The sequence below is a fragment of the Peromyscus leucopus genome, chromosome 19 (assembly GCF_004664715.2).
Source record: "Peromyscus leucopus breed LL Stock chromosome 19, UCI_PerLeu_2.1, whole genome shotgun sequence".
In the NCBI taxonomy this organism is placed as follows: Eukaryota; Metazoa; Chordata; class Mammalia; order Rodentia; family Cricetidae; genus Peromyscus; species Peromyscus leucopus.
Window position 1 is genome coordinate 78,640,945 of NC_051079.1, and position 24,854 is coordinate 78,665,798.

The 24,854-nt window shown below is 51.3% G+C and overlaps 1 protein-coding gene across 1 annotated transcript in view; it reads left to right on the top strand.

The window, feature by feature from the left end:
• The first annotated feature begins 573 nt into the window (after positions 1-573).
• Positions 574-24,854, top strand: part of Nkd2 (NKD inhibitor of WNT signaling pathway 2) — a 28,560-nt gene continuing 4,279 nt past the window's right edge. The window contains exons 1-6 of the mRNA XM_028873657.2: positions 574-798; positions 926-961; positions 1,216-1,319; positions 22,457-22,517; positions 23,586-23,713; positions 24,263-24,358. Coding sequence (XP_028729490.1) covers positions 774-798; positions 926-961; positions 1,216-1,319; positions 22,457-22,517; positions 23,586-23,713; positions 24,263-24,358 — 450 coding nt within the window. The 5' untranslated portion in view covers positions 574-773. The remainder of the gene's footprint in view (positions 799-925; positions 962-1,215; positions 1,320-22,456; positions 22,518-23,585; positions 23,714-24,262; positions 24,359-24,854) is intronic.

Here is a 24,854-nt window from a genome sequence, read left to right on the forward strand (position 1 = left end):
GCAGAGCCTGTCCAAGCTGATGGGCAGTGCTGGTCCTTCATCAGTGTGGGACTCAAAGAGGCCAGAGCTAGGCAGACGTTCTGGAAGGAAGGGAGAAGGGTCTATCCCAGCAGGCCAGGACAGTTTGGTCCTACCTGCTCTCCCTCTCTTCCAGGTACCTTCTGTCTCCGCCCCCTGACCCCCACGAGCTTGTGCCTATCCCCTCTCCCAGCCAAAGTAATCAAGAAGAGTCTCTAAGACCTAGGTGACCCCAGGGTTCTCCCTTCCAAAGGAGGACTCTAACACTCACCGACCTCTTTAATTTGGGATCCCAAGACCAATGTTTGGGAGGGGTGGAAGTTGTCTCCCACAAGACACCTCACAGGGCCAGAAACCCGGAGTCCACTGTAGGCCCTGTGTATACTCATAGGTGCCCTGTGTCAGTCTCCGTGGCTGTGTGGAGCACGGCAGGACGGCAGGACGCAGTCGCTTTGGTTCCCGACCACCTAGTAAATAAAGTCCCAGTGCAAAGGGGTCCAGTGCGCTATGGGCCGCGGCCGCGGGGGGCGCTGCGAGAACTGCTGTTAAAGCCCTGTCGCGGGCGCGCGCTCTCAGAGGGATCCCGGCTGCTGCCCGCGCCGCTGTCTCCCGCTGCCGGGCCAAGCCTCGTCCGACGGCCCCGTCCGGGATCCAGGCTTCACCAGCCGCTCTCGGCGCGCTATCCACCCGCCCCGGGCTCTGAACCTCGGACGTGCACCTGAGAGCGCGGCGGGAGGTCCAGGCCCGGCGGCGACATGGGAAAATTTCAGTCCAAGCACGGTGAGGTGCGGGCCGGGGGTGGGAGGAGGGAAGCGGGGGAGGGGGACGGGAGTTGGGGGGGGGAGGAGGTGAGCTCCGCCACTCACTGTCCCTTTCCTCTTCCCCGTGTCCTCCCGCCGCGCCAAAGCCGCAGCAGCTTGCAAGCGGAGAGAGAGCCCCGAAGGTGAGTCCCAGCGCGGCCAGGGCGCGAGGCGGCCCCCGAGCCGGATGCGCAGAGCTCCGGAGCGTGGGGCGCGCCTTGCCTCGCGCCCTCGGGTGGGACACTCCATGGGTCTTCCGGAGCGCGTGGCCCCGGGGCTCTGGGGACCGGGTGGGCGCCTCGAGGCGGACTTGGCAGAAGCGTACCCCGCGGGGCTCACGGTCTTCTTCCTTCTCCGTGGGTACCGTGTTTCCCACGCGTCTGTGGGCGGGCCGCAGGGGACAGCTTCGTGGTGTCTGCGTATGCGAGCGGCCGCAAAGGCGCGGAAGAGACCGACCGGCGGGCAGGCGGTGGCGTGGAACATCGCGCACGGGACAAGCAGGTAAGCGACTGGATAGTGGGCGGGGTCGCACAACCGCGAGCCTCGCAGAACTGGGGAATATGCCCCGAGTTGTGCCTCTTTATCACTGGGAGATGCAGAAGGCATGGCTCAGATGACTGGCCAGGATAGCCCATCCCTTCCCAGCATCTGGCATAGTATTCCAGAGGGGGCTTGTGTGGAGGAACTGGAATCCCCAAGCCCTAAATTAGGGGTGGACTGATGGCTCACCTCTCAGGCAGGAAGAGCTGTGAAGGGACTATGCGGCAGAGATGGGGATCAACCGGGGCCATGATATCAGTATCCCAGGCCTGAGGAGTATTCCAGGCTTAAGGAGTTGGGGGACCTCCCTATGGATGCTATAGGGCCGGTTGCTTGCACAGTGAAGTTGTCAAGATGTTACCCTTGCCTCACATCTTTTAGAGAGAAGGACCACAGGCCTGCAGAGAGGGTCACAGGTCAGATGGGCAGTGGGAAAACTGGGCTCCCCAAACCACAAGTGTTCTGACAGTAGATTATCAAAGTGCCATGTGTAGGGGCAGAGAACTGCCCAGGGCCAGGGCCCCTGGGGTGAGGTGTAGTGGGGCTAGCAAGAGGAAGTGAACCTTAGGTTATTGATGTTAGGGAGAGCGGGTTATGAGAGGACAACTACATTACGCTTGCTGACCTACAACTTGCTCTCCATTGCTGGCTCCGCTCTACAGGCTCCTCACTGGCCCTGAGCTCTGTGAAGTCAGTGTTCTTCCTGGAAGGACCTTCTGGCTGGTGCATACAAACTTCTGGGTGCTTGTGAATACTTTGTGTGGCCTTGACCTGAGCCTTGGGCCTGCATAGGCTCAAATTAATATGTACCAGAGTTTGTATTTGTGCTTCCTGGGAGGATCTGTCGTCGCTGTAAACGTGGGTGTGCTGAGGCATTGTGGGTACATTGTGGAGATTCAAATGGGCATGTGCTGTCCATTTCTGAGAGAGGAGACCAGGCCAGGCAGCCAAGGTGCTGCCCAAATCCATCTTGCTGCCACTTATATTTGCTGAGGAATTCTTGGTGGCCAGCTGATGCCTCTGAACTGCTTGGTTCTCAGATGTATGGTTAGCCAGAGATGTAAAACTGGAGCTGGTTCTGGGACCCTGGGACTCTTGTTCATGTCATGGGAAAGCATTTAGGCTGGCCATACTCCTTAGCTGTCAAGCCTGGGGGCTTTCTCCCTAGCAGCAAGTCTGGGCTCGACCCTTGGAATCCCCACTTGAGAGCAATAGTGTTCAGAATGGGGCACAATTTAGCCGACAAAGAAGTGTGTGTCAGGAGAGTTGGAGGGCCAGAGCATCTCTTCTGGAGAGTGCAGGTGCTTCCTGTGTAGTTCTGGAATTACTAAAGTGAAGCTGTGATCTTAGGACCATGAATACCACACTTCGGATCTTGCTGTTGTTGTTGGGTGGGTTCTGCCTTGCATTGTTTCCTCTTAGCTTTGTCCTTCTTTCATGATAAGGCCTTTCTAAGGTGGAAAGAGCAGTCTGTGGGACTGACTGAGCTTAAGTAGCTGTGCTCAGCAACACTGTATGTTCTGGGTTGTCCTTTTCTAGCTGTGGCTCCTGGCCAGGTAGCACCTTGAATTGAGATCCTAGCCTAGGCATCACTAGGCTCAGGAATTCTTGAAGCCACTTTGCTGTCCTTGTGCCTGGCAGCTCTTGCCCAGGTCTGGGAGGGACTCTATCCTCATACTGTATCTTCTGTCTGGAAAGCTCAGTAGGGACAGTCAGAGCTGGGTGTGTCCTTTCTCAAATCCTTTTCACAGTGTCCAGAGTTCTGCCCAACTTAATGTCCCAGGAGCTGTGCCCTGAAGAGGCCAGCCCTGATCATACTGCACAACATTCCGTACCCTCAATTCCCAGTGGCTTGTGACATCTTCTGGGTTCTCATCTGCTCTTTTGCTTTTGACCATGTTACTAAGCTGTATAGGTCTGTGCATCTGTGTGCATCTAAGTGTCCTGGATGCCACTTCCTGCCTCGAGTGGCCATCCTTGCTATTTCCAGAAGCTCTGTTGTGTGGCAGCACCTGTGTGGCCCCTTGCCTGTGGGGTGGGGTCTAAAGAGAGGGGCATGGGTTAGTTAACGACAGCCAAGTCATGGTTAAGAAAGAAGTATGTGACATCGGAACTACTGTGGTCACAGGCTTTGAGAGAGTACTACCGGCCGGGGCTGTAGTTCAGGTGGCAGCTGGTGGTGGCTTTTCTCAAAGCGGCTGAGTGGTCATCCATGGGGCTCCACACCAGATAATTTCCTTATGTGTGTACTTGTTCCACCAGACTATCTTTAATTTCTCCGGCTCCCCCTGAAACTGGCAGGAAATTGCTCAGAAGATGAGAGTCACTGTTTTCTGTTGTGAATTAAACACAGATTTCCATTTAGCCTGAGGAAGGAGCATTCTGGCTCACTCTAGTGGTGGAGTTTGGACTCTGAGGGATCTGAGTCCGTAAGTTGAGGAGGGCCACCTAGAACCATGTCCACAGCTGTCTGTGGACATTCCACAGCTGTCTACATTTGCCAGAGGGGAGGGCATGGGTGCATGGCCTGTTGAGGGCTGTGTGCGACTGTCTTGGACAAACTTGAACTTCACAGTGCCACTCACTAGCGCCACCCATATCTACTTGGCTGCTCTCTGTGTGCTGACATGTCATACCTTTCAGAAGGAGACAACCTTAGAAGATATGGGAGTGACCAGTGTGGGATCCTATGGTTTCTTCGGGGGCTGAATTCACTGTGCAGACCTTGGCTTCCAGCAAAACAAAAACAAACCAACGCCCTCCCGCATTATCACCTTGTCTGCAGGTTCCTCAGAACTGGAAAGCTTGCCCAGCCATGCTTTGGTTCCTTCCGAGTGGCTAGAATTCTCCGGAGCTGGCTGAAGAGCCTCAGCCTCTTAGCTCTGCTGCGGCAGAGGTAGTCAGGCAGTCCCCTGACCTGGGCCAGGAGCCACCTCACCTGAAAAATTACATGCTTCTGTTAGGGAAGGGGAGATGTTAGCCTTTGAGAAACTCCTCATGTTTTTGTCACAGCCTAAAAACCTCCCTATCCCTGGTCGACCCAGAAACATGGCACATGGGCCATAAGATGTCTGCAGGGGAGATATGGAGCTCCAGGGAGGTGATGGGGACATCATGCTTCTCCTCACTGCTGAGCCTTGGAGCCCCCAAGAAGAACAGTATTTCCCCGGGACTGCCCTCAGAACAGCTGGAAGGGAGGCCCTGAAGGCATGGGGTAGAAGAGGGGTAGCCTGGGTGTCAAATCCATCACGGTACGTCATCGTTGTTCCTCGTTCTCTCTGTGAGCTCCGTGTCTGGCTTTTGGGACCCAAGTCTGACTCTTGGGAAGTTGGCACAGAAGTACATAGTGGCCCCGTGGCTCACTGTGATGCAGGGACATCAAGGACAAGCCTGGGGGACCAGCAACCTCAAGGAGCACTGAGGATCCCCAAGATCAAGTAGTCAGGTAGCATTGAATCACTGTCCCTTCTCTGCTTCTGAAACTGCAGGTGTCTCACTGACCCCCACATAATCTGTGATAAACTGAGTGGTTCTTACCCAAGGGGATTAAGTGAGCTAGCAGAGGCCTCAGGAACCACCTGGCTGATTTGCAGGAGATTCCTCTAGGAGAGAGGAGACAAAACTGGCCTGAGGACCCAACCTGAAAGAGCTGGTAATGTTTTCAGGCACATGGCTGAAGTTTACTTCCCACGATATGGATGGTGCTAATTAGAGAAGGGAATGGAGGCACAGGCCACTGGGCTATCCCTATATTGGTGTCATCTCAGGGGTTAAGGCCTCTGGAACTAGCCAGATGCCATGCAGTCAATGTCTGACCCAGTCTGGTACTTGTGGGAGGCCCCGGGGCTGCTGCGATGTCCTCTGCCACTGAGAGACCGTGTGTACTTGGGCTCTGCTTTTGCTCATTGGCTAGCACTCTGCTGTCTTATGACAGGAGCCTTGGGACACCGACCATATGAGGCCACAGTTAGGGTTGTGGCCACAGAGGCTGGAGGGGCAGATTCCTGATGTCTACAACAGGGAATACGGTTGGCTGGCACAGCCTCTCTGTGTGCACTGGTCATTGGAGGCATGGTTCCCTGGGATTCAAGTTCTTTGAGAGGATCCCAGGAAGAGCAGGAAGTGCCCCCTGCTGGGCACAGAGGGAGTAGATATGTGCAGATGTGGATGTGCCCACCTCTGCATCTGAAGAGCACCATGTTAAGTGCCTCGGCCAAGGCTCCAAGATGTGGGACGTTTTGCCCAGGCTGCCACCTGGACTTGGGGTGTTTCATAGATAGCTGGGACTGAGGCTTATACCTGGGTAGCTTCTCATGTCTAGGCTTCTAGAGCAGCTTCAGATCACAGCTGCTAGTTTTGCTGCTGAAGGAGCTAAAATGTTGGCTTCCTAGAAGTATTAATAAAAGTGGAGAAGTGGCTTTACCCTGCCCTTGCCGGCAGACTGGCCATTTGGCAAATGCTGCCACCTCTCCAGAACTCATGTTACTTCCTAGTTTTACTTGTGGCTAAAGAATTTATCCATGAAAGTTTTGTGATTTACGTGTGTGTGGTGTGTGTGTGTGTGTGTGTGTGTGTGTGTGTGGAGGCCAGAGGTCAACCTTGGTAATGATTCCTCAGGAGCCATCCACCGTGTCTTTTGAGACAGTCAATGAGAGTCAACCTGTGATTACCACTGTTGACCAGAAGTCCTGTTCAACCTGGAGCCCTGGTGAGGAGTGAGGGGTCCGAGGTGAGCTTGGGGCAAGACAGCAGGAGTGGCATGGCTAGGAACCATAGCTCCAGTCATACACAGGGGAATGGCCAGGCCTCATGAGCAGTCTGTCCTGGGATTGTAGTCCAGCTTCATGTGGAGGAACAGGCTGGACAACTTCCCAAGGGCTATAGCTTGTCAAGAGCTGGATAATACAGGCAACATATCCAGACCCAGGCCCTCCCCAGCATTGGGGACAGCCCTACTTGCTCTGTATCCCTTTTCGCTTGCTCTGTAGTCTGGAGGCAGGGGTTTGTGGTCTCTGTTTCTTGGTAAGTAAGAAGTGGAGGACAGGGCCATGTTTCAGTCCCGAGCCTCAGTAGTGAGGTCAAGGGGTGCCCACAGGTCATCTGCACAGAGGTTGTTGAAATCCTGGTCAGAGCTAACATCAGGAGCCCCATGCCATGGCCAACTGAAACATGACTCTTCTCCTCCCTGTGGTTGGTCAAGAGGTAGGAAACTAGCCTTATCCACAATGCTGTGGCTTAGCCATGTGGCCCTATCTTGTGGCCTAGTCCAATGTCTCTGGAGCTTGTTTGCTGTGGCCTTGAGTCCACATACTTCTCATAGTCGTATCAGGAGAGATGAGGGACAGATGTGAGGGTCTATTATGGGATGTAGGAGTTTGGCAGAGGCTATTCCCTGTGCTTCATCCTGGCTAGGCCCAGGGAGTCTAACCCACAGTAGGGCCTCCCATATGTGACTAGAAAGCCTTGTGCTTAGGAAAGCTGAAACCTGTGGACATAGACCTGTCCTTCCTACAGGTGAGAGGAGGTCCCCGAATGTTGCCTATGTCAGAGAGTCTCTGGGCTATGAGGACAGGCTTGTGCCACCCCAGGGGATTATGGGGAAGCTGACCCACAGCAGCTCATGAAGACTGCTGTTCCTGACTGGTGGGTAGAGAGGTCCTATTGATCTGTGTGGCTCTGTGGGTCACGGGAAAGAGGTGTTCATGGGGAAAGCTTGTGTATATAACCCCTGGATATACACTATACTACTGGGAGTGAGTTTGGCATTAGATGGAGATCTTATCTGTTCACTGAGCTGTTATGGGTCCTCTTATGGGCTGCTCTTAATGTGGACAACACTGAATGGTACATGCCCTCATGCCATTCAGCTCATCTACACAGGAGCTCTGCTCTGAAACAGTGACCAGGTAAGACCCGAGACCCTGACAAACAGGGCAGCAGGTCAGTGCACTTGTGCCTGCAAGGGTCCGGTGAGTGTGTCCCTGCTGTGTCCCTCTCCTTTACAGCCTCCTGGTGGGCTTTTCTTCTTACCAGAGGGAGGGTCTGAACCCAAGCTCCCACTATCACCCCACCCAAGCACTTCTGAGAAAACCAGTTGTGTCTTGTGAGTCTCGTGGTTAACTCTACCCACTGGCAGAAGGATCCCTAGAAGGGAGCAGAGAGCAAGCATGTGGGACAGGTCCCCAAAATCTGACCTGGGTCATGTGAGAAACTGAAATGCCCCTGGTATGAGAGGATAGGATATGCCTTCATGCTGCACAGAATTGTCTGTGCCCACTGGGACGCTGTTCATGTGCTTGATCTGTCAAGTAGTGGGTAGACATGCTGACAGGCAGAGCCTGGTGGGGCCCAGGTGGCCATAGCTTCGGGAGAAACACAGGGCTCTGGGGTGGCTGCAGGGTCATTGGAGCCTGTGCCTTAAGGTAGGCTTCTCACACTTGAGGTGGCATATGGGAAGGTTATCCACACAGCCCCGCCCCCTTCCCAGTTCTTTGCTTGGTTATCCTTGGGCTGTCAAAACACAAATGCCCTCTGCCCACTGTGAACATCCAGCATGGGTCAGAGGGAGGATCTTACAGATAAGCCTGTTAGCGATCAAAAGCCCTCACTGGCCCCCAGCCTGCCTCACAGCAGGATGCACCTCCTGCTGGGCTGGTGTGCGCTGTAATCAGCTTTCACATTGATGGGAGATTTGGCAGCATCCGGCTGGCAGCCCTTCATGCCAACATTGAACAAATTGGGTCTGTTCGATCCTGTTTGCCACGCACAGCTGGAATGTACTGACGGCAAGGAAGCCCTGCAGCCAGAAGGAAGGATTTGTTTTACTTTTGTTCTGCAGAATCTTCTCAGTTAGCCGTAGCTAGCTCTGAGCCCTGAAATCAGAGAAGCTAAAGAGCATGTAATATTTTAATACAGAAATTCAAACAGAGGTTATTTTAACATACCATCGGGCATCCTGATGGATCGGTGTCTAGAGCTCTGTGAAGGATGTTCTGTGTGCTGGGAAGCACAGCCCTTCCTGCTGTTTGTCCCCAGAATTGTAGGTGCTGCTAGCTCTTGTTGGGGGAGGGAGCCGGCAGGGCCCTCCTAGCATCTTTTATACCTGTGATGTGGAGGTCCAGAGTTGGTGCGTACACTGAAGGGAAATGAGTTATTTGTATCTCCTTGAAGTGAAAGCCTGACCTCATTCTGGCTCTGAGGAAGAACCTGCTCGGAAACCGCAAGAAACAGCCAACCTGGCAAAATAGGTACCCGTCCCTTCCTGCCCCAGGGACCTGGCACAAAGCCCTCCAGTGTTCTCCTGGAGAGACAGAGTACAGGTGGCCCAGTCAGACCCCCCCCACTCCCTTCTACTCACCCCGTTCAGTGGGCCCTCACAGGTTTTGTTAGCCTTCCTGGCCTGTTAATGCTCTTGATAGGGAAGTCCTGGCTGCTCACCCAAAACTGTTGGTCTCATATCCTGCTCACTTACTCCTCCTTTCCCGCAGCTGAGGGCTCCTTAACTACACTGGAACTGGGTCTCTGTGCTCCATGCAACCCTGGCTCTGGCCCTATATAACTCACCCAGTTCAGGATGTCAAGCCCATGGGTCTCCTAGATGAGTAGGGTATCCCTGGACTTGGCCTGTCCTTATTCCCTGTGTAGGTGTCCCCGGGGCTCCAGCTGGCTGCTCCCTCTGGTTGGCATCAGCCCCTTGCCTGGCAAGGGTAGCCATCAGACTCCTACAGGGGAAAGCCTAGGCTAGGCTGGTGCTGCCTTCTGCTTCTGTCAACTCTAGGCCAGCCTCAGCTTTGCTGGGAGTCCTGGAGCCTATGTTCCTGGGGCTGCGGAGAGCCACTTCTAATCTGTATTTTGAGAAAGACTGGTGGGGGAGAGGGAACCACACTGTCCTTGGAAAGTGTGTGTGTGTGTGTGTGTGTGTGTGTGTGTGTGTGTGTGTGTGTGTTGCTCTGCATGCTTCAGAGTTGTCCCAGAAGGCCACAAGGATCACTGGTACAGTAAGCGGTGGAAAGGTTTGGTGAACCCGAGGGGAGCTCTCTAGTGGACTGCAGGGTCTAAAACAGTGGGGCCAGGCCATAGGGGAAGACATGGCTCACCACGAGGCCTGGAAGGAAGGTACTAGAACACCTCATCAACAGAATACTAGCCGCAGTGGCCGCCATCTAGCAGCCCAATCTGTGTGGAGGTAAGGAATATGGTAAGAAAGTATTTGAGGTAAAAGCATAAGGTATTCCAAGCAGGATGAGAAAAGCCCTATCAGGGTGCATCTGAAGAGAAGATGAAAGGCCAAAGGAAGGAGGTCTTAGGAATAAGGAGGGAGGAGGGGACTCGGCTGGATACAGACCCCACATGCTTGAGCTTATCCTGTGGAATTACTTATGGCCACCCAATTCCTGCCCCAAGACCTCTTTTGAAAGGAGGCAGCTAAGGTGCAGCAGAGTCTGGCAGTTCACTGAGTCATGTTGTATTGAGTTCTGGAGCCTGGACCCTAACCTGTGTGAGACTCCTGACTCCTGACTCCCACCCAGAGCTGCTGTTCTGTTCCAAGGTTGCCTCCATGCTCAATAACTCAGCTATTCCTAGGCTGACGGAGGAGCCGAACAAGGACTCCTGGATGGTTCGGAGGGTGCAGGAGAAGGTTAGGGGACTGCCCTGGTGTGGACATCAGAGGAGAGATGATGGCCTTGACAAAGGGTGGCTGTCCAGACATCACAGGGGCCCTGCCAGTGCAAAGGCCCCCAAGGTGGGAGTAAACAGTGCAAATTCCAGGAGGAAGTATATACAGAGAACTAACTACACCTACCTCCTAGGAGCTACAGTAAATAAAGACGTGTGTACCAACCTTTCTGAGGCTCTAGGAGGCTACTTACTGTCTGTGGCAGGCATTACAGCTTGCAGGGTACAGGAAGCCCTAGGGGAGCAATGACCCCCATCCCCGCTGGACCCATGGGGCTTCTGAGACCCACTCCATGGCTGTGGAGCAGGGACGTGGCATGGCCCTATCTTACTTCAGACTTGTTTCAAATGATTTGGGTTTTCTTGAAAACACAGCTGGTGTTGACTCTGAGAAAACAGCCAATTGGCACTTTATCCTCGGTCCCCTGGCTGTGTTTTGAGCAGTAGCTGGTGGAGTTAGTGGCTGGGCATGATTGGGATGAGGAACCAATGGTATCTAATGACCTTAGGGGATAAACGTGTCATACATAACCTCTGTGGGAAGACCACTGAAATGGTGACCCAGGGACCCCATCTCTTCCAGGCATGCATGGCAAGGCAGCTGGAGCTGGCCACTGGCTTGGCTCTGCGTATCCATATCCTGACTGAGAGGGTATCAGCTCCTCTGTGGGGAGAATAAGCTGCCCAGAAGGATCTTCGGACTTGGTCTCAGGGCTCCTTTTGTCTGTGATGCACAGAGTACAGGACAGAGGTTGGCACAGAACAGGAAGAACGTGTTGGTGTGTTGGGGCTCCTCGGGAAGCAGTTAGGAGAACAGTGGGTACCATTTCTCTGCCCATGGTGCAGGGGACCAGAGCCTTGCTGGCTGGAGTCACCAAGCCAGAGCTCTCATCTCTCACTGGCCACCTCCAGACTTGGAAGCCAGAATATCCTTGGCCAGTCCCTTGGACCTCATTCATATGCCAGGAGACCCTGCCGTGTGCAGGCTTTCCACTCTTCCGTGTCTGGATGAACCTGGGCTTCCTTTCAGCTCTCGCTGCAGCTACGCAGCCTTCAGCTGCCTGGAGCTGGTGCCAACTTCTGAAACAGATTATTTATTAAGAGGCTACAGCACAAGTTTGTCATAGGACCCACTAAATTTCCTTAGGGTGGGTTTGGAGGATCTAGGTTTGGCCTTTGTCCCTTTAAGACCTTCAAGCAGCTGCTGCCAGATAGGGTAGCTGTGAGGCCCCCCTTTGATCTCCACAGCCCCGCCAGGCAGCAGAGCCAGTGAGGGTCTGTTTCCACACAGCTCTGTGGAGAGCACTTAACAAAAATGAACACCATTTATTGCTTTTTCTGAGTTGTGAGCTCCCCAGGGGCCTGGCGCCGGTTTTTAGCCTGCTTATCTCTGGTAAGAACACCACATCACACAGTCCCTTCTAGAGTAAAAGAAAAACAGTAACTTAGGGTGCAGTCAAGCTCTCTTCCAGCTTTGGAATTAATCTGCCTTTGAAATGGGAAATGTAAAGCTTTAATAGGAGTGAAAGGAAACCAAGATGTCCGGTGGGTTTCCTGAGTAGGAGTCTAGATAGAGGGAATTGTGTGGGGTCTGCATTAAAAATGAGTAGAGTCCACTTCATCTAAGCAGAGGCGGAGGGATCTGGGAGACCTGAGTTTGGGTTCCATTCTGTTATTTTGCAACCTCTGTGGCCTATGAGTGGTCACCATCAGAGAAGGTTGGCCATGCTTGATCAGTATTTTCTTTGAAAGACAACTGTGGTATCTGGCATAACTGATGAAAAACACCAGTGTGTAGACCAGGAGCACTGAACTGGAGCACCAAGGGTTAAACCCAAAGCAGTTTCAATGTGCTAAGAGCGAAAACAAGTAGTCAGCATGGTTTATGTTACTTAATTCTCTGGGCAAATGTGTGTGTGTGTGTGTGTGTGTGTGTGTGTGTGTGTGTGTGTGTGTGTGTGTGTGTTGTGTTTGCATGCACAGTGGATACAGACATAAATATATACAGGTTTCATATACACATGCCTATGTAGATTTCATGTGTGTCCTGAACTTTGTTTCAAGGTGGGCCCTGTTTCTGTGGGTGCCTTGGTTTGAGATGGAATCCTGTGGGGGGATGTGGAGTCTCCTTTCTTTGCTGAGGTATGGGGCTAGTCGTACTGTGCTCCCCACTTGGGTGGGTTAATGTGGATGACACAAGTCACCGAAATCCTTCTCTCTGAGTGAGGGGTAGAGAGTCTTGGCAGCCAGACGTTGAAAGGAGGCTACTGACCTCCCTGGCAGCATCTCATGTAGCAAGAGTTTCTCCACAAGTGGCCTGGGTGTATCTCTGCAATGCACTCATCCAGCGACTCATTCGCCGTCTCCCACCTGTCTAGAATTCTCTGTGAACTGGCCATGGCCTGCACCTCCTTGGTGAGTGTGGACAGTAGATTGTCAGCTCCCCACATGGCTGATCAAATCCTGCAGCAAATATGGGCCCTTTAGGGGAGCATTTCAGGGATCAGTGTATTTCGGGGTGAGTGGGTGTTGGGAAAGTGGTCCATGCAATATCTTCTATTATTTATCAAATGACAGAAACAATGGGAAGCTATGTAGGAACAAGAGGAAGAGGATGATGGAAATGTTTTTATTTTCTGGACTGGACAGAAAGTGGAGGAAGGCGAAATACTGGTGTGAAGGATGAGTGTGTGTGTTTTAGGAAACCCTGTTACTCCCTCAGTTACCCATCTTTTATAAATTTCAGGTTTGGGTTATCATAAAATCCCTGATGAAAAAGGTCCAAACTCCCCCCTCCACCCAATTAAAAAAAAATGTGCAGAGTAAAAATGCCCTGCAGGTCTTAGAAGAAACAAGGAGCCGACATGCACTTGCTGTATTTCCATCCTGTGGTGGCTTGGATTCACTGTCCTTAAACATCTTGTTTTGGATTCAGGCACTCAGGACCTCATGGCCCTCGGCCCCTGCAGGGGACCCGCCAGGCACCACAGGAACTGCTGGGCCCCTTCTGCACATGTGTCGGAATTATTAAGCCCATAAAACTAGATTGTCACATCTGAAACTGTTTAGCTGCTGAAACTGAGACGTGACTTCAAAGCTGGCCAAGCGTTTCCAGACAGACGAGCGGGCTGGCACCTGGAAGTGGAATTCCAGCCCCTGGCGGCAGGCAGAGTGGCCTCCTCACCTTTTCCTAAGAAAACACTGTTCCTCAGAGCCTAGGACTAGATGCCACACCTGGAAACCTATTTGAGGAACAAGGTTCCTGCATCTGAGGGCTTTCAAAGCCATCATCACCCCGGAGTCCATTGCTTCCCTGCTCTAAGGGTATCTGTGTTGCTGGAGGGCTTCTCTCCAGGTTCCCCAAGCCCCGCAGTCCCACAATCCACTTATAAAATAATCACTCAGACGCTTATATCACTTATAAACTGTATGGCCGTGGCAGGCTTCCTGCTAACTGTTCTTTTATCTTAAATTAACCCATTTTTATAAATCTATACCTTGCCACGTGGCTGGTGGCTTACCAGAGTCTCTACATGCTGCTTGTCCTGGCGGTGGGTGCAGTGTCTCTCTCTCAGCCTTCCGCTTCCCAGAATTCTCCTCTCTCCTTGTCCCACCTACTTCCTGCCTGGCAACCTACTTCCTGCCTGGTCACTGGCCATCAGTGTTTTATTTATATAGAATGATATCCACAGCATTTCCCCTTTTTTCTTTTTTTAAAAAGTAAGGTTTTAACTTTAACATGGTAAAATTACATATAACAAAACAATTATCAAGCAAGAATTACAGTTACAATATTAAAGAAGATGTCCTATCTTATATTTGTGATTTTAAGGTTTTATATCTAACTTATCTTTTATCATAACTGAGGAAATTACATCTAGTTTTTAACCACATCAAAGACCTGAGAAGGAACATAATGGTACCTGAGAAATGGTAGATGGATGCAAGCAACTTTCGGGAATCTTGCAAGAGTAGACCAAGACAGCTGGCAGCCTGGACAGTCACCTAATGTTTCTCAGCATTGTTGGTGCATTTAAATTGGCTACAGGCCTAGAGTATCTGACAGACCATTTTCAGAAGCAGGAATTCTGAGAGACCATCTTACCCTGTCTTGGCAGAGTACAGTGGTCGCTTTCCTTGTGTCCCGCTTGTCCAGAAAGGAAAGCATTGCATTTGTACTGTCAGCCATCAAGGCAAGGGCAGTTCTTTGCCCAGTAGACCATTTTGTGCCAAAAGACAAACTTCCAAATGGAAATGTCTTAGAAGCCCAACATTCTCTCGGGATCAATTGGTGCAGCCAGGAGCAATTGTGTCTCACGTCAACAGAATTTTAAGTTATTTAAATGCCATATTCTCTAGGTCTATGAAGTGTTTGAAGATTACCTATCTATCTGAAATATATCTATGTATACCTAGAAGACTTAACTAACATGGCTACAAATATGATTATCATAGATACTAATTATTAATCTATTTTTAATTATCCATTACAATTTTAAATGAGTTACATAAACATAATACCTCAAACAAGAATAGAAATATATATATATACAGTATAACAAAATTAACTTCAAGTTTGTATCAATAAACTAAAATTTATACCAATGTAAAACATTTTAAACATAAACTAAAATCTATACTAATGTAAAACATTTTAAACAAGTTGTTCTTTAAAAGTAGGTTCATTAATCTACCCTTTTATCTTATCATCTCCATATCTTCCTATATATCTATATCATATCCCCTTTTCTTTTTTAGAAAGAGATCATATTTATAATCAACCTATTTTAAATAAAAATATTGGTTTTTCTCTGTCCCATACCAGAGGGCTCTTCTGATTTGGGACACAAGAATCTGTTAACCATTTTTTTTTTAAAGCAATATGTCTGGGTTTAGAGGGGGAGTGAGCCAATTCCACCTCTAAAGCCAGCTTGGTATATTTGGGAATTTGGGCGTAGCATCTCTTACTACTTCCTGCTGGAGGGGGGCGTTGTATCTTATGGGGACGCAAAGAAAATTTTAGGCCTATGGGGTAGTCCGTGAGGCTGTATTGTGTGAATCAGTTGCCTTGAAACCGCTCTGGATGTTGGATCATCTGGGCCATGGTGTCATTGGAGACCTATCAGGGGGTCTTGGCTGGTGAAACCTGATGTATCTTAATCTGGAACAAATCCACAGCCTCTGGCTTTCTGTGGAAACAAAAGCAGAACCTCTTTTCCAAAGTAACATATCCTTATATCCAAATTTTGAAGTCAAGGTACCTTTAAAATATACATTTTGGCATAACTCAACAGCTTTTGTAATCAAATGTTTTTCTTTAGTTACGAATATCAAAGAGAACATAATCCAGATTCTCTGTGTGGTAGCCATCTTTACGTGGCTTATGTTTTATATTACCTTAGCCTATTGCTTTAAACTGTACCATTCTAAAACTGAAACGGCGCTGTGGCTGCTGGCTCTGCCCACTTTAGCTTCCCAACATGGCAGTGGTACGTTTTCCGCCAGCTCTGGGAGTCATCAAGTCTCAGAAATAGTGGGTCTAAGCTTTTATCAAAGCAGCGTGTAGCCCAGAAACCTTTTCTTTTAATACTAGTAAAGACTAAATCTACTACACAGCTTAATGTACCGCTGGCAGACGCCTCATTTCCGCCATACTGCGGGTCAAACACACACGCCAGGAACCCGCCAGTGTTGAAACCTGTGTTTTGCGGCGTCTAGCTGCCCGTATGAGACAAGAAGCAGCAACCTGGTTTTGGCTCTGTTTAGAATTGGTTATTAAATATTCTCAGGTTTAAGGTGGAAACTCGAGCCGTTGGGCGCCATTTGTAGCTAGAGTTTTCCTGCCTTGCCCACAGTCAGGACAAATCTTTGTCACCCGCCAGTCCCACAGCCGCTCAGACCCAACCAAGTAAACACAGAGACTTATATTGCATACAAACTGTATGGCCGTGGCAGGCTTCCTGCTAACTGTTCTTTTATCTTAAATTAACCCATTTTTATAAATCTATACCTTGCCACGTGGCTGGTGGCTTACCAGAGTCTCTACATGCTGCTTGTCCTGGCGGTGGGTGCAGTGTCTCTCTCTCAGCCTTCCGCTTCCCAGAATTCTCCTCTCTCCTTGTCCCACCTACTTCCTGCCTGGCAACCTACTTCCTGCCTGGTCACTGGCCATCAGTGTTTTATTTATATAGAATGATATCCACAGCATATCTGCAACCCGCTTTCCCCACAGTCTCCTCCTAGCCTCTTGTTTCCTGCTTCTTACTAGTCCTTACCCCTCTGGTACCTTCCCCGGCAGGAGAGGCTATGGCCCTGCTCGCTCCACCCTGCAGCCTCTTCCTTCATTCCCTCTTGACCTGCTGGCTCCAGCACTGGCTGCCCTGGCTTCAGTCGCCCCCTTCAGGGCATCCCAGCTCTTTGTGGCTCTCCAGGTGTAGTCTGACCCACGGGCGACACCCTGAACTTGAGATGCCCGAGAGGATGCCCACATTCATCCCACACGCAGCACATCGGCAGCCTCCAGGCAGGGGCCCGGGTGTTCTCTTGGCTCCCTCGGCTCTCCTGCATGCCTTTGGGTGCTTGCAGCCCACACCTGAAGGCACCACTGGCCGCTCTCATGTTCTCCTTCACCTCCTGTCTGGCCCCACAAACATGGCGTGAATCTCACCTAGGTCCTACACCTAGGTCTTCCCACCAGCAGGCGATTCTTAGCCTAGGCTCAAGCCCCAGCACCGGTCTTACAGAGTGGCTAGGACTGACACTGCAAAGCTTTCCCAGAGATCATCCTGGTGGCCTCTGTCCTATGTTTCTGGAGAGTTCCGTGTCTGGGGTAGAATGGCTACAGGGGTCTGTCAGGAACTAAAGTTCAATGTGGGTAATTTTTCTGATGGTCAGGAGCTAATGAGTGAACAGACATATGAAGACCCACCCTAGTACTTGGCCACCACCCTAACCCTAACCCTAACCCACCCTTCCCAGGGGCCCTGTGGTGCCAGCTGTCCTGTTGGGCACAGCTCTGGACAGTAGCCTCAGTACACGTGCTATGGCCTCACCTTCTGTTTCTCCTCCCCTGGAGTACCACTAAAGACCTAATCCCTACTTGTTTCCGCATCCTTGCCTGTTTCTGTCTGTATTTTTTTTATCTGACTATATCTGTCTCTCTGTGTGTCCCTCCCCACAACCCCACCCCATCTCTGAGACTGACAAGATCTGGCTATTCCTCCTAGTCTGTGTTCAAGGGTGCACACACAACCTTGACCTTAAAACTGATGGGTAGCGCCAGTGCTTCCACAACCCGAAAGGCTGTGAGCCAAGGGGAGATGTGGGCTCGTTGAAGGTCACAGAGAATAGGATTCTTTGGGAGCGCTCACTGCCTGCCTTCCTCCAGAGGCCTGACTTGCTGCTCTACCTGAGCCTGGATTCTCCTTGCAGCGGAAGTCCTTGGGCCTGGATTCAGGAAGGGAGATGTGGTCTTACCTCTTGATCTAGACACCCAGATTGTTTCTGGACAGGAGTAAACATTTGCCCCCTAGAGAAAGAGAATTCTCAGAAGCCAGGCGTGGTGACACCCGCACTTGGAAGTGGAGACAGGAAGGCCAGGGTTAGACACCGCCCAGCCCACAGAGGCCCTGTCTCAACAACCCATTAAAAAGGAATCCATTCCCATCCCTTCCATCAAGGACCTGCATGTGCCCACCAGCGTTCCTGGCTTTCACAGTTGGCCTGGGAGCCCAGACTTCTAGCAGGTGCCCTTTCTCCATACTGTCTTCTTTTCAGAAGAGAGAAGCCCCGTTTTTAGAACCTTTGAGACAGGTTTAAAGGAACTTTGCCTCTTGGTGCCAGTCTGTCCCTGGCCTGGTTGTGGGCCCCACTTCTCCTCTAGGACCCCCAGCAGCCCAGTAGTTACCCTGAGGAGTCAGGTGATTGGTGACGGACATCTACACTTGCCTGACCCTTGCTTGAGGCGCAGGTGGAGACGGTGTTCTCATGTTCCTGAGTCTGGGGCTGCTTCAGGCAGTGAGCCGCCAGCACATGGTTATCCTGAGGCCCGTCTGCCCTGTGCTTCCTCTGTCTCTCTCTCTCAGAGCTGCCTGTGGTGAATGCGCATTTGGAAGATGCCGAGGCCCTGCAGGTTCTAACAGGTGGTGTGATTCAGGAGGGGGACCCTCCTTCAAAGATGCCACCGTTTCTGATTCTACTCTGTGCTGACAGCAGGACAGCTTGAGCTGCCCCCGACTTAGGAAACTAGGACTCTGGGTTTGTTGGGAAACTTCCCTACTTGCTGCTGCCACCCAGTGGCAATTATGGGGAATGTTTGTGGGTTGTGACCTGAACCTGCCTGGGACCTCTCAACCTCAATACCCTAAGGGTTAATGGAACAGGGCAGGGCTGTGAACTGTGGGCCCCTCATTTTATGTGTGAATAAATGGGTGTTTGTAGGATGTAGACTATCCATGAACGTAGCAGCAGGGCAAGGAACCCCTCAGGTCAACCCAAGTTAATCCCAGACTTAATACCATTGATGCTGGTCACCTTTTTTATGGGTCATGTTCCCACTGTGACATGGACCCCACAATCATGACACTGGTCCCCAATGGCTAGGAGAGCATCCATCAGAGGCTGGGGAATGAGCTGGTGATGTTTTAAGGGCAGCAAGCAGGGCCTGGGGTAGGGTGAGTCCTGGAGGGAGGTGCCCCTGGGTCAGGCACTGAGGAGATATGCAGAATGCTAAGCTGGAGCCTCATCAGGCAGCTGGGATCCATATTAACCTAGACATGACATCCAGTGTGACTTGGAAAGGGCCAGACATCGGTGTCTAGTAACTGCCAGTGTAAAGAGGAGGTAAAGCCTGACCAGAGAGGGTGGCTTCAGAGGCCAAAGCAAGGAGGGTCTGGCAGAGGGTATGGCTCAGGTTCCTGAAGAGGAACTGGGGTGAGTGGGGATGTGAGACTCTCAGGAGAATCTGCTAGGGCCCAAGGTCACCAGACTCTGTCACAACAGGGGTAGGTAATGTCCGCCTTTGACAGCCTGGCGTGTGGGCCGAAGTCATAGGGACTTAGCTGCACCGGGAGGGGCCCCATGTCTGGCCAGTGTCCCTGCACAGGTTTTATATGATGTAATTAAAGCTCTTGGCTCTTCTATTTAACTAAAGCATTCAGATTAAAGGGCACTTCTATGTAAGCAGGACAGATTTGACTAAAACACCAGGCAGAGGCCAGAATTACCCCACAAACATTCATTTTCTTCTTTGATCCAGGGCCTCTCCGGCCACCCCTTGGCTAGTGCTTCGAATCCTACATGTTCTAGGGTTTGGTGTATGCTGACAGTCTGCTGCAGTGGCCCTGCCCACACGGTGTGGCCTTGGCCAATTATAGCAGCCATGGCCTATTATTGTATCTTTGGGAATGTCCCAGGAGACCAGCCTGGAGTTTGTGTGGGATCTTTTTTCTTTATCTTATTTTCCTTCTTTTCTTGCAGTGCTGGGCTTTGTACCTAGAGCAGTGCATCCCAAGCATGCTCTCCCCACTAGCCCAACCTCGCACAGCTAGAACCCAGTTCCTTTTCTGAATTAAATATCCTTGCTTCTCCACCTACTAGTGCTTTTAAAGTCTATAACCCATTCAGAGCTCCAAAATCTGCTACTCAAGATTATTTTTAAAATAAATGGAAGGTATCCATGAATGCTGGCTGTTCCCGCCTCACAGACAGGATAAAGCATGGTATGCATTTACAGCAGGTCAGAAACTGGTAGCTCTAGGCTCTAGGCTTCCAGCTGTCTCTCCATCCTGGGGTTCTGTACCCACCAATTTCTCAGTGAGATGAGACTTACCAGTTGATGAAGGATTCAAGATCTCTGGCCAAGAGCTAATGAGGAGCAACCGAGTCCTGGAGTCCCCTGGGGGAAGGGACTATGAGAATCTTGGGGATCCTCTCTGCTCTCACCTGTACCACTTTTCAGGCCCTTCCTGGAGGTGGGTGCAGGTGACTCGGGAGATGACCACCTTGACCTCGGCTCCTCTTGCCCTGGCTCCTGTCATCTGACAGTGACTGGAGTCTTCGACCTGCTCCCTGGCCTCAGCCAGCGTTCGTTTCCCTGCATAACTGTGTTTTGCCAGCAGCAATTTACAACCCCTGGACTTGTAATCAGACGTAGGACCTGTCAGCCACAGCACCCTGGATCTGTCCAGTACGAAGCTGAGCCTGTGAGCTCCATGTCTGTAATTCTAGCTTCTATACCTCACAGAAGTTGGAACTGATGCTTTAAAAGTTACTCTGATTTCAAAGGGAAAAAAAAAAGTCCCAAATCGGGCTTTTAGAAATGAGTAGATTTCATCTTAGGTTCATCTGGGACAACTCTAGGCTCAGGCCTCCATCTCAGAAGGACATGGCACTGTGCACTGTAGACATAAAAGAGTTTCACAGGACCAGGGCAAACTCCTAGCACTTCAGTAAAACCACATCTTTTGTGCCTTGAATCTGTGGGTTATTTGATCAGTGAATTAATGAGTACTCCGACTTCTTCCTCCTTCTCCTTTTTGAGAAAGGGTCTCACTATGTAGTCCTGGCTGTCCTGAAACTTGCTGAATAGGACAGGTTGGCCTCAAACTCACAGAGATCCCCTGCCTCTCTGTCTCCCAAATGCTGGGAGTAAGGGTGCATGCTACCACCTGCAGCTAGAAAGAGGACTTTTAATAATTATGGTGTTTTCTCAACAATATGATCTCCAGTGTAATCCCTTAAATGACAACCTAAGAACAAGCCATGTAGGCAGCCTATCCCTAATGGTTCCCATGAGTTGGGAGGTCCAGAAAGAGGAAGACTTTGGGGGTATTTATGAGGTGTAGATATGAGCAGGGGTCTCCTCTGTTTCCTGGCCCTAGTCATTCAGCCTTGACCATTTTGGTCTCCTGCCATGAGGGCTCCTCAAATGCTGTGTTTCCCACAACTGGTGCACAGCCCAAGAAAACCTAGACAGGAGCTCCTCCCTCTTCCCTCTGCTGCACTCTGGGGTAGTCCTAAGGACCCATCCTGGCTTCTCCTTTCAGGAGACCAACACTGGGTTTGTCCTCACCAACCTCGCACAGCTAGGACCCAGAATACTCTTGTACTCCTGTCTCTGTCCCTTGAACCTGTGTGTTTCTGGTATTCCTCTTCCACGCATTCTGCAGAACAGTCAGCCTGTCCATTCAGGCTTGAGTCTTTTCATGGTTATCGTCTTGGTTGCTGCTACAAGCAGAATGCTTTCCCCACTCTATTGCAAAGGCATCAGGTTTTTACATATGCTGCCGTTTCATGCTCTGGATTTGATCAAGACCTGTATCCTTGTATCCTGCAGATGGACATGACCCCACAAGGTGGTGCTGGGAAGCCTGCCAGGCATCCCATATTCTCCACAGTGAGGAATGGGGTGGGGGGTATTTCTTGGTTCCTGTGGTCACTGACAGGGTAAGAATGTGCCAAACTGTACCTGGGATACTCAGTTTTCTGAATGAGATATAAAATTGAGGAACTTTGTCTTTCTCTTGCCTCCAGTTACAAACCAAAGGCATCCTTTGACCCATGTTATCCCTAGGGACATTGCCAGCTGGCCAGATGTATGGCTCTTAGCTCAGCTTCCCATCTACTTGAGGCCTCTCAAAGCTTTGAAGCCACCTGGAATCAAACAGAAATGCCAGGAAACTGGCGGGAAATGCTCCTGGGGGCCCTGAGTGCTGGGCTGGGGCCTGCGAGTTCCCCCCGCCATGAAGGGCCCTTTGATTGCAGATGGCTTCCATGGCACATTTTATATTTCCTGTCTTGTAGCCTTTGCTTCTGTGGATTATTTACAAGAACCATGCGAGCTTTTGTTGTGCAGAGTTTCTTGGCTTAAACATCGCCTGGATGTGTTTGAAGAACTTCCCATTTTCCCATAACTGGTCTTGAGATCAGCTGTGGGCCGAGGGTGTTTCCCGGCAGCCACCCCTGCTCCTCAGCCCAGCCGTGGGGGAGACAGCGGCCCCTCTGCAGCTCCAGTGAATGCCAACCTGAGTTCATCCCATGGGTACCATGGGGGCAGCTTTAGTGGAAAGTACTACAAGCTAGGCCAGGAATAGTGCCAGGCAGGGTTCTTGGTCTCAAGGCTTCTTATACCTGTGGGTTGGCAGTGTTAGGGCTGAGCTGCAGGAGATCCCATGTCTCACTTTGGACGGTGGGCTTTGCTTGTAGGCAGTGAGGCCCAGTTCTGGAAATGACTCCAGCATATGGTCCTTGTACATTCTGCTGTATAAAGCTGGAAGGGGTGGTGTATGTGGGCCCACAGATTGAGGGGCCTCTCAAGGTCTGATGCTGGTGTCTATTCAAGATCTCAGCCTCATAGAGCTCCTATCTGTTGTCTTCCTATGCTCTGCAGAGCCTCATGGTTCTATGTGGCTGTTCTTTTGCAGGAGCTGCCCAATGGGGACCCTAAGGAGGGGCCTTTCTGGGAAGACAAGGGCTCCCTAGAAGGTGAGTCCAGCTCTAGCAAACATTCCCAGATTTCACCCTGACTTGAGGGCTCACACCACAGAACCCTCAACACTGGCATATAAGAGTCAGGGTCAGTTGGGTCCTAGTCTGAAGAGCAGTTCGTTTTTGAGTAAGCAGCAGCCTCAATCATCTGTGATTCTGTACCAAGCAGGCAGCTTGGATCAGTCAGTGGAAGAAGCAAAATGTTGAGCCACAGTGTCCCCATACACTTGTTCATTTTGTGTTTGTAGTTCTGGGACTGAGCAGAGAGGCCAGGCTTCATGGACTGGTGCTCTTGAATTCTGAGCTAACATCATGGCTACTTATTGCAACAGTGTGGAGTGGTGGGGCGTCCTAAACATGCCACCTGTGACTTGAACCTCACCTGAGTCTCACATGCATGCATCTTTGGTGGAGTCAGCCCCACCCAGAGATGTCATAAGCTCTTACAGGATACTAGTAGGTGCAAAGGACTGGCCTTCAGACATCTGCTGACGCCCAGAGGGGCTCCCAGTGCTGCCTGCTGGTAGTCAAGCACTGGGTATCCTCTTAGCCCATACCCGGACAGATGCCTGACCACTGGCCCTGGGCCCCTTTCCTGAGGACACAGCTTGAGACCCAGAGGATAGGTGAATCCAGAACAGGGCTCCTTATCCATCCATACAGGGAGCCAGGGGAGACAAGACTTTGGCCATCAGATAGCCCATGTGTCTTTGTCAGTGGGTTCTGGATTGAAGGTGTTAGAAAATGACCATGAGAATGTGGAGAAAAACCTGGTGATGTAGGAACTCACTCCCCTGGAGGACTCTGGAGTGGAGACCACTCTGTTAGGATCTTGAAGGCCCTTCTCCCAACCCCTCTGTACAGTGTCAGCCTAGAGGAGACATTGCTCATTGGGAGCCATCAGGTTGAGGCTAACCCAGGTGAGGCCTCTCTCTATTCTACGGGAGCAGCTCTTAGCTCAGTCCCATGCAGCACAGAGGAGAGCAGAGACAGTCAACCCATTTCCCCTGTCCTCATGCTGCTCACATGGGACGGGCCTTGCCTCACCTCCTCTTGTCCCCACAGTTGTGCTGCCCCCTGAGAAGTCTGAGGGCCATGAGGGTCAGGGGCAGCTCTTCAGCGTGGACGATGGGGAGAAGGCAGCAGGCCACGAGGGCCCACTCAGAGCCAGCAAGAAGCACTTGAACATTGATGTAAGTCGTTTTCCCTGCACACCTCCATGAGTGGGTCCCTAGGACCCGGGATGAATAGTGGTGGCCCTAAATGGGGACCATGACCATGGCAGCCCTGTGGGTTCCTCAACCTCCCTGAGATCTTAAAGCAGGACTACAGTGTGCTGCTCTGGTGGGTTGCATGGTATGGCTGTGAACTTGGCCATGCTGGGCGGATGGGTCTCCATATGGAATGGGTATCCAGCACTACTGGACAGGGAAGAACAGCAGGGTCTCCTACCCCACAGGCAGGGGAGCAGCAAGAACACTTGGTTCTAATTCCTCTTACTCAAAGTGATCCTGAGTATTTGCATGCACAGGGACAGATGCCACAGGGGGAAACTGAGTCATGAGGCATGGTGTCAGTACATCATTAGGAGGGAGTAAGGGGAGGTGGGCAAGGACAGGGACTGAGGGTTGCAGCCAACTGCCCTTGAGCTTCCTCGTCCCAGCTGCAGATGAGGAAGAACTACAGCCGGGGCCTTCCCAGTCCCACTTGACTCTCCCTTGTCCCCTGCACACCGCCTACAGGCCCTGCAGTGTGACGTCTCAGTTGCAGATGACAACCGCCAGGAGTGGACTTTCACACTGTATGACTTTGACAACTGTGGGAGAGTCACCAGAGAGGTAATATGCCCTCATGTGTCAGACCACCCATAGGACGGGGGCTCGCTCAGGTCAGGGGTGTGGCCTCTTGAGATCTGGAACCAGTCTGATTCAGTAGACAGATGGACAGATGTCTGGGTCCTCAAACGGAGAGACAGAACGAGCCTTTACTGGAAAGAAGGAAGAGACTAGAACTTTCCTGAGATAGAAGGGGAGGCAGAGTGGGGACCCACTTTCACATCCTCAGCTAGCTAGTATCAGTCTACACGTCTCCCCATCAAGTCCAGTGTGGCCTTTCCCTATAGCTGTGATGTCCCCTAGGCCAAGCTTGGGACAAGAGTCCCTCACAGAGCAGCCTGGGTCCTTGGAGTGCCCCTACTCCCTTGTGTTGTGTGTCCAGGAGGGCAGAGAGGGCATCTGCATGGGCCATGTGACATGATGCTGAAAAGTTTACCTGCTCATTGATCTAATGTTTGAATGTAAAGATGTGGCTTAAGGACAGACAGCAGGGCTACCT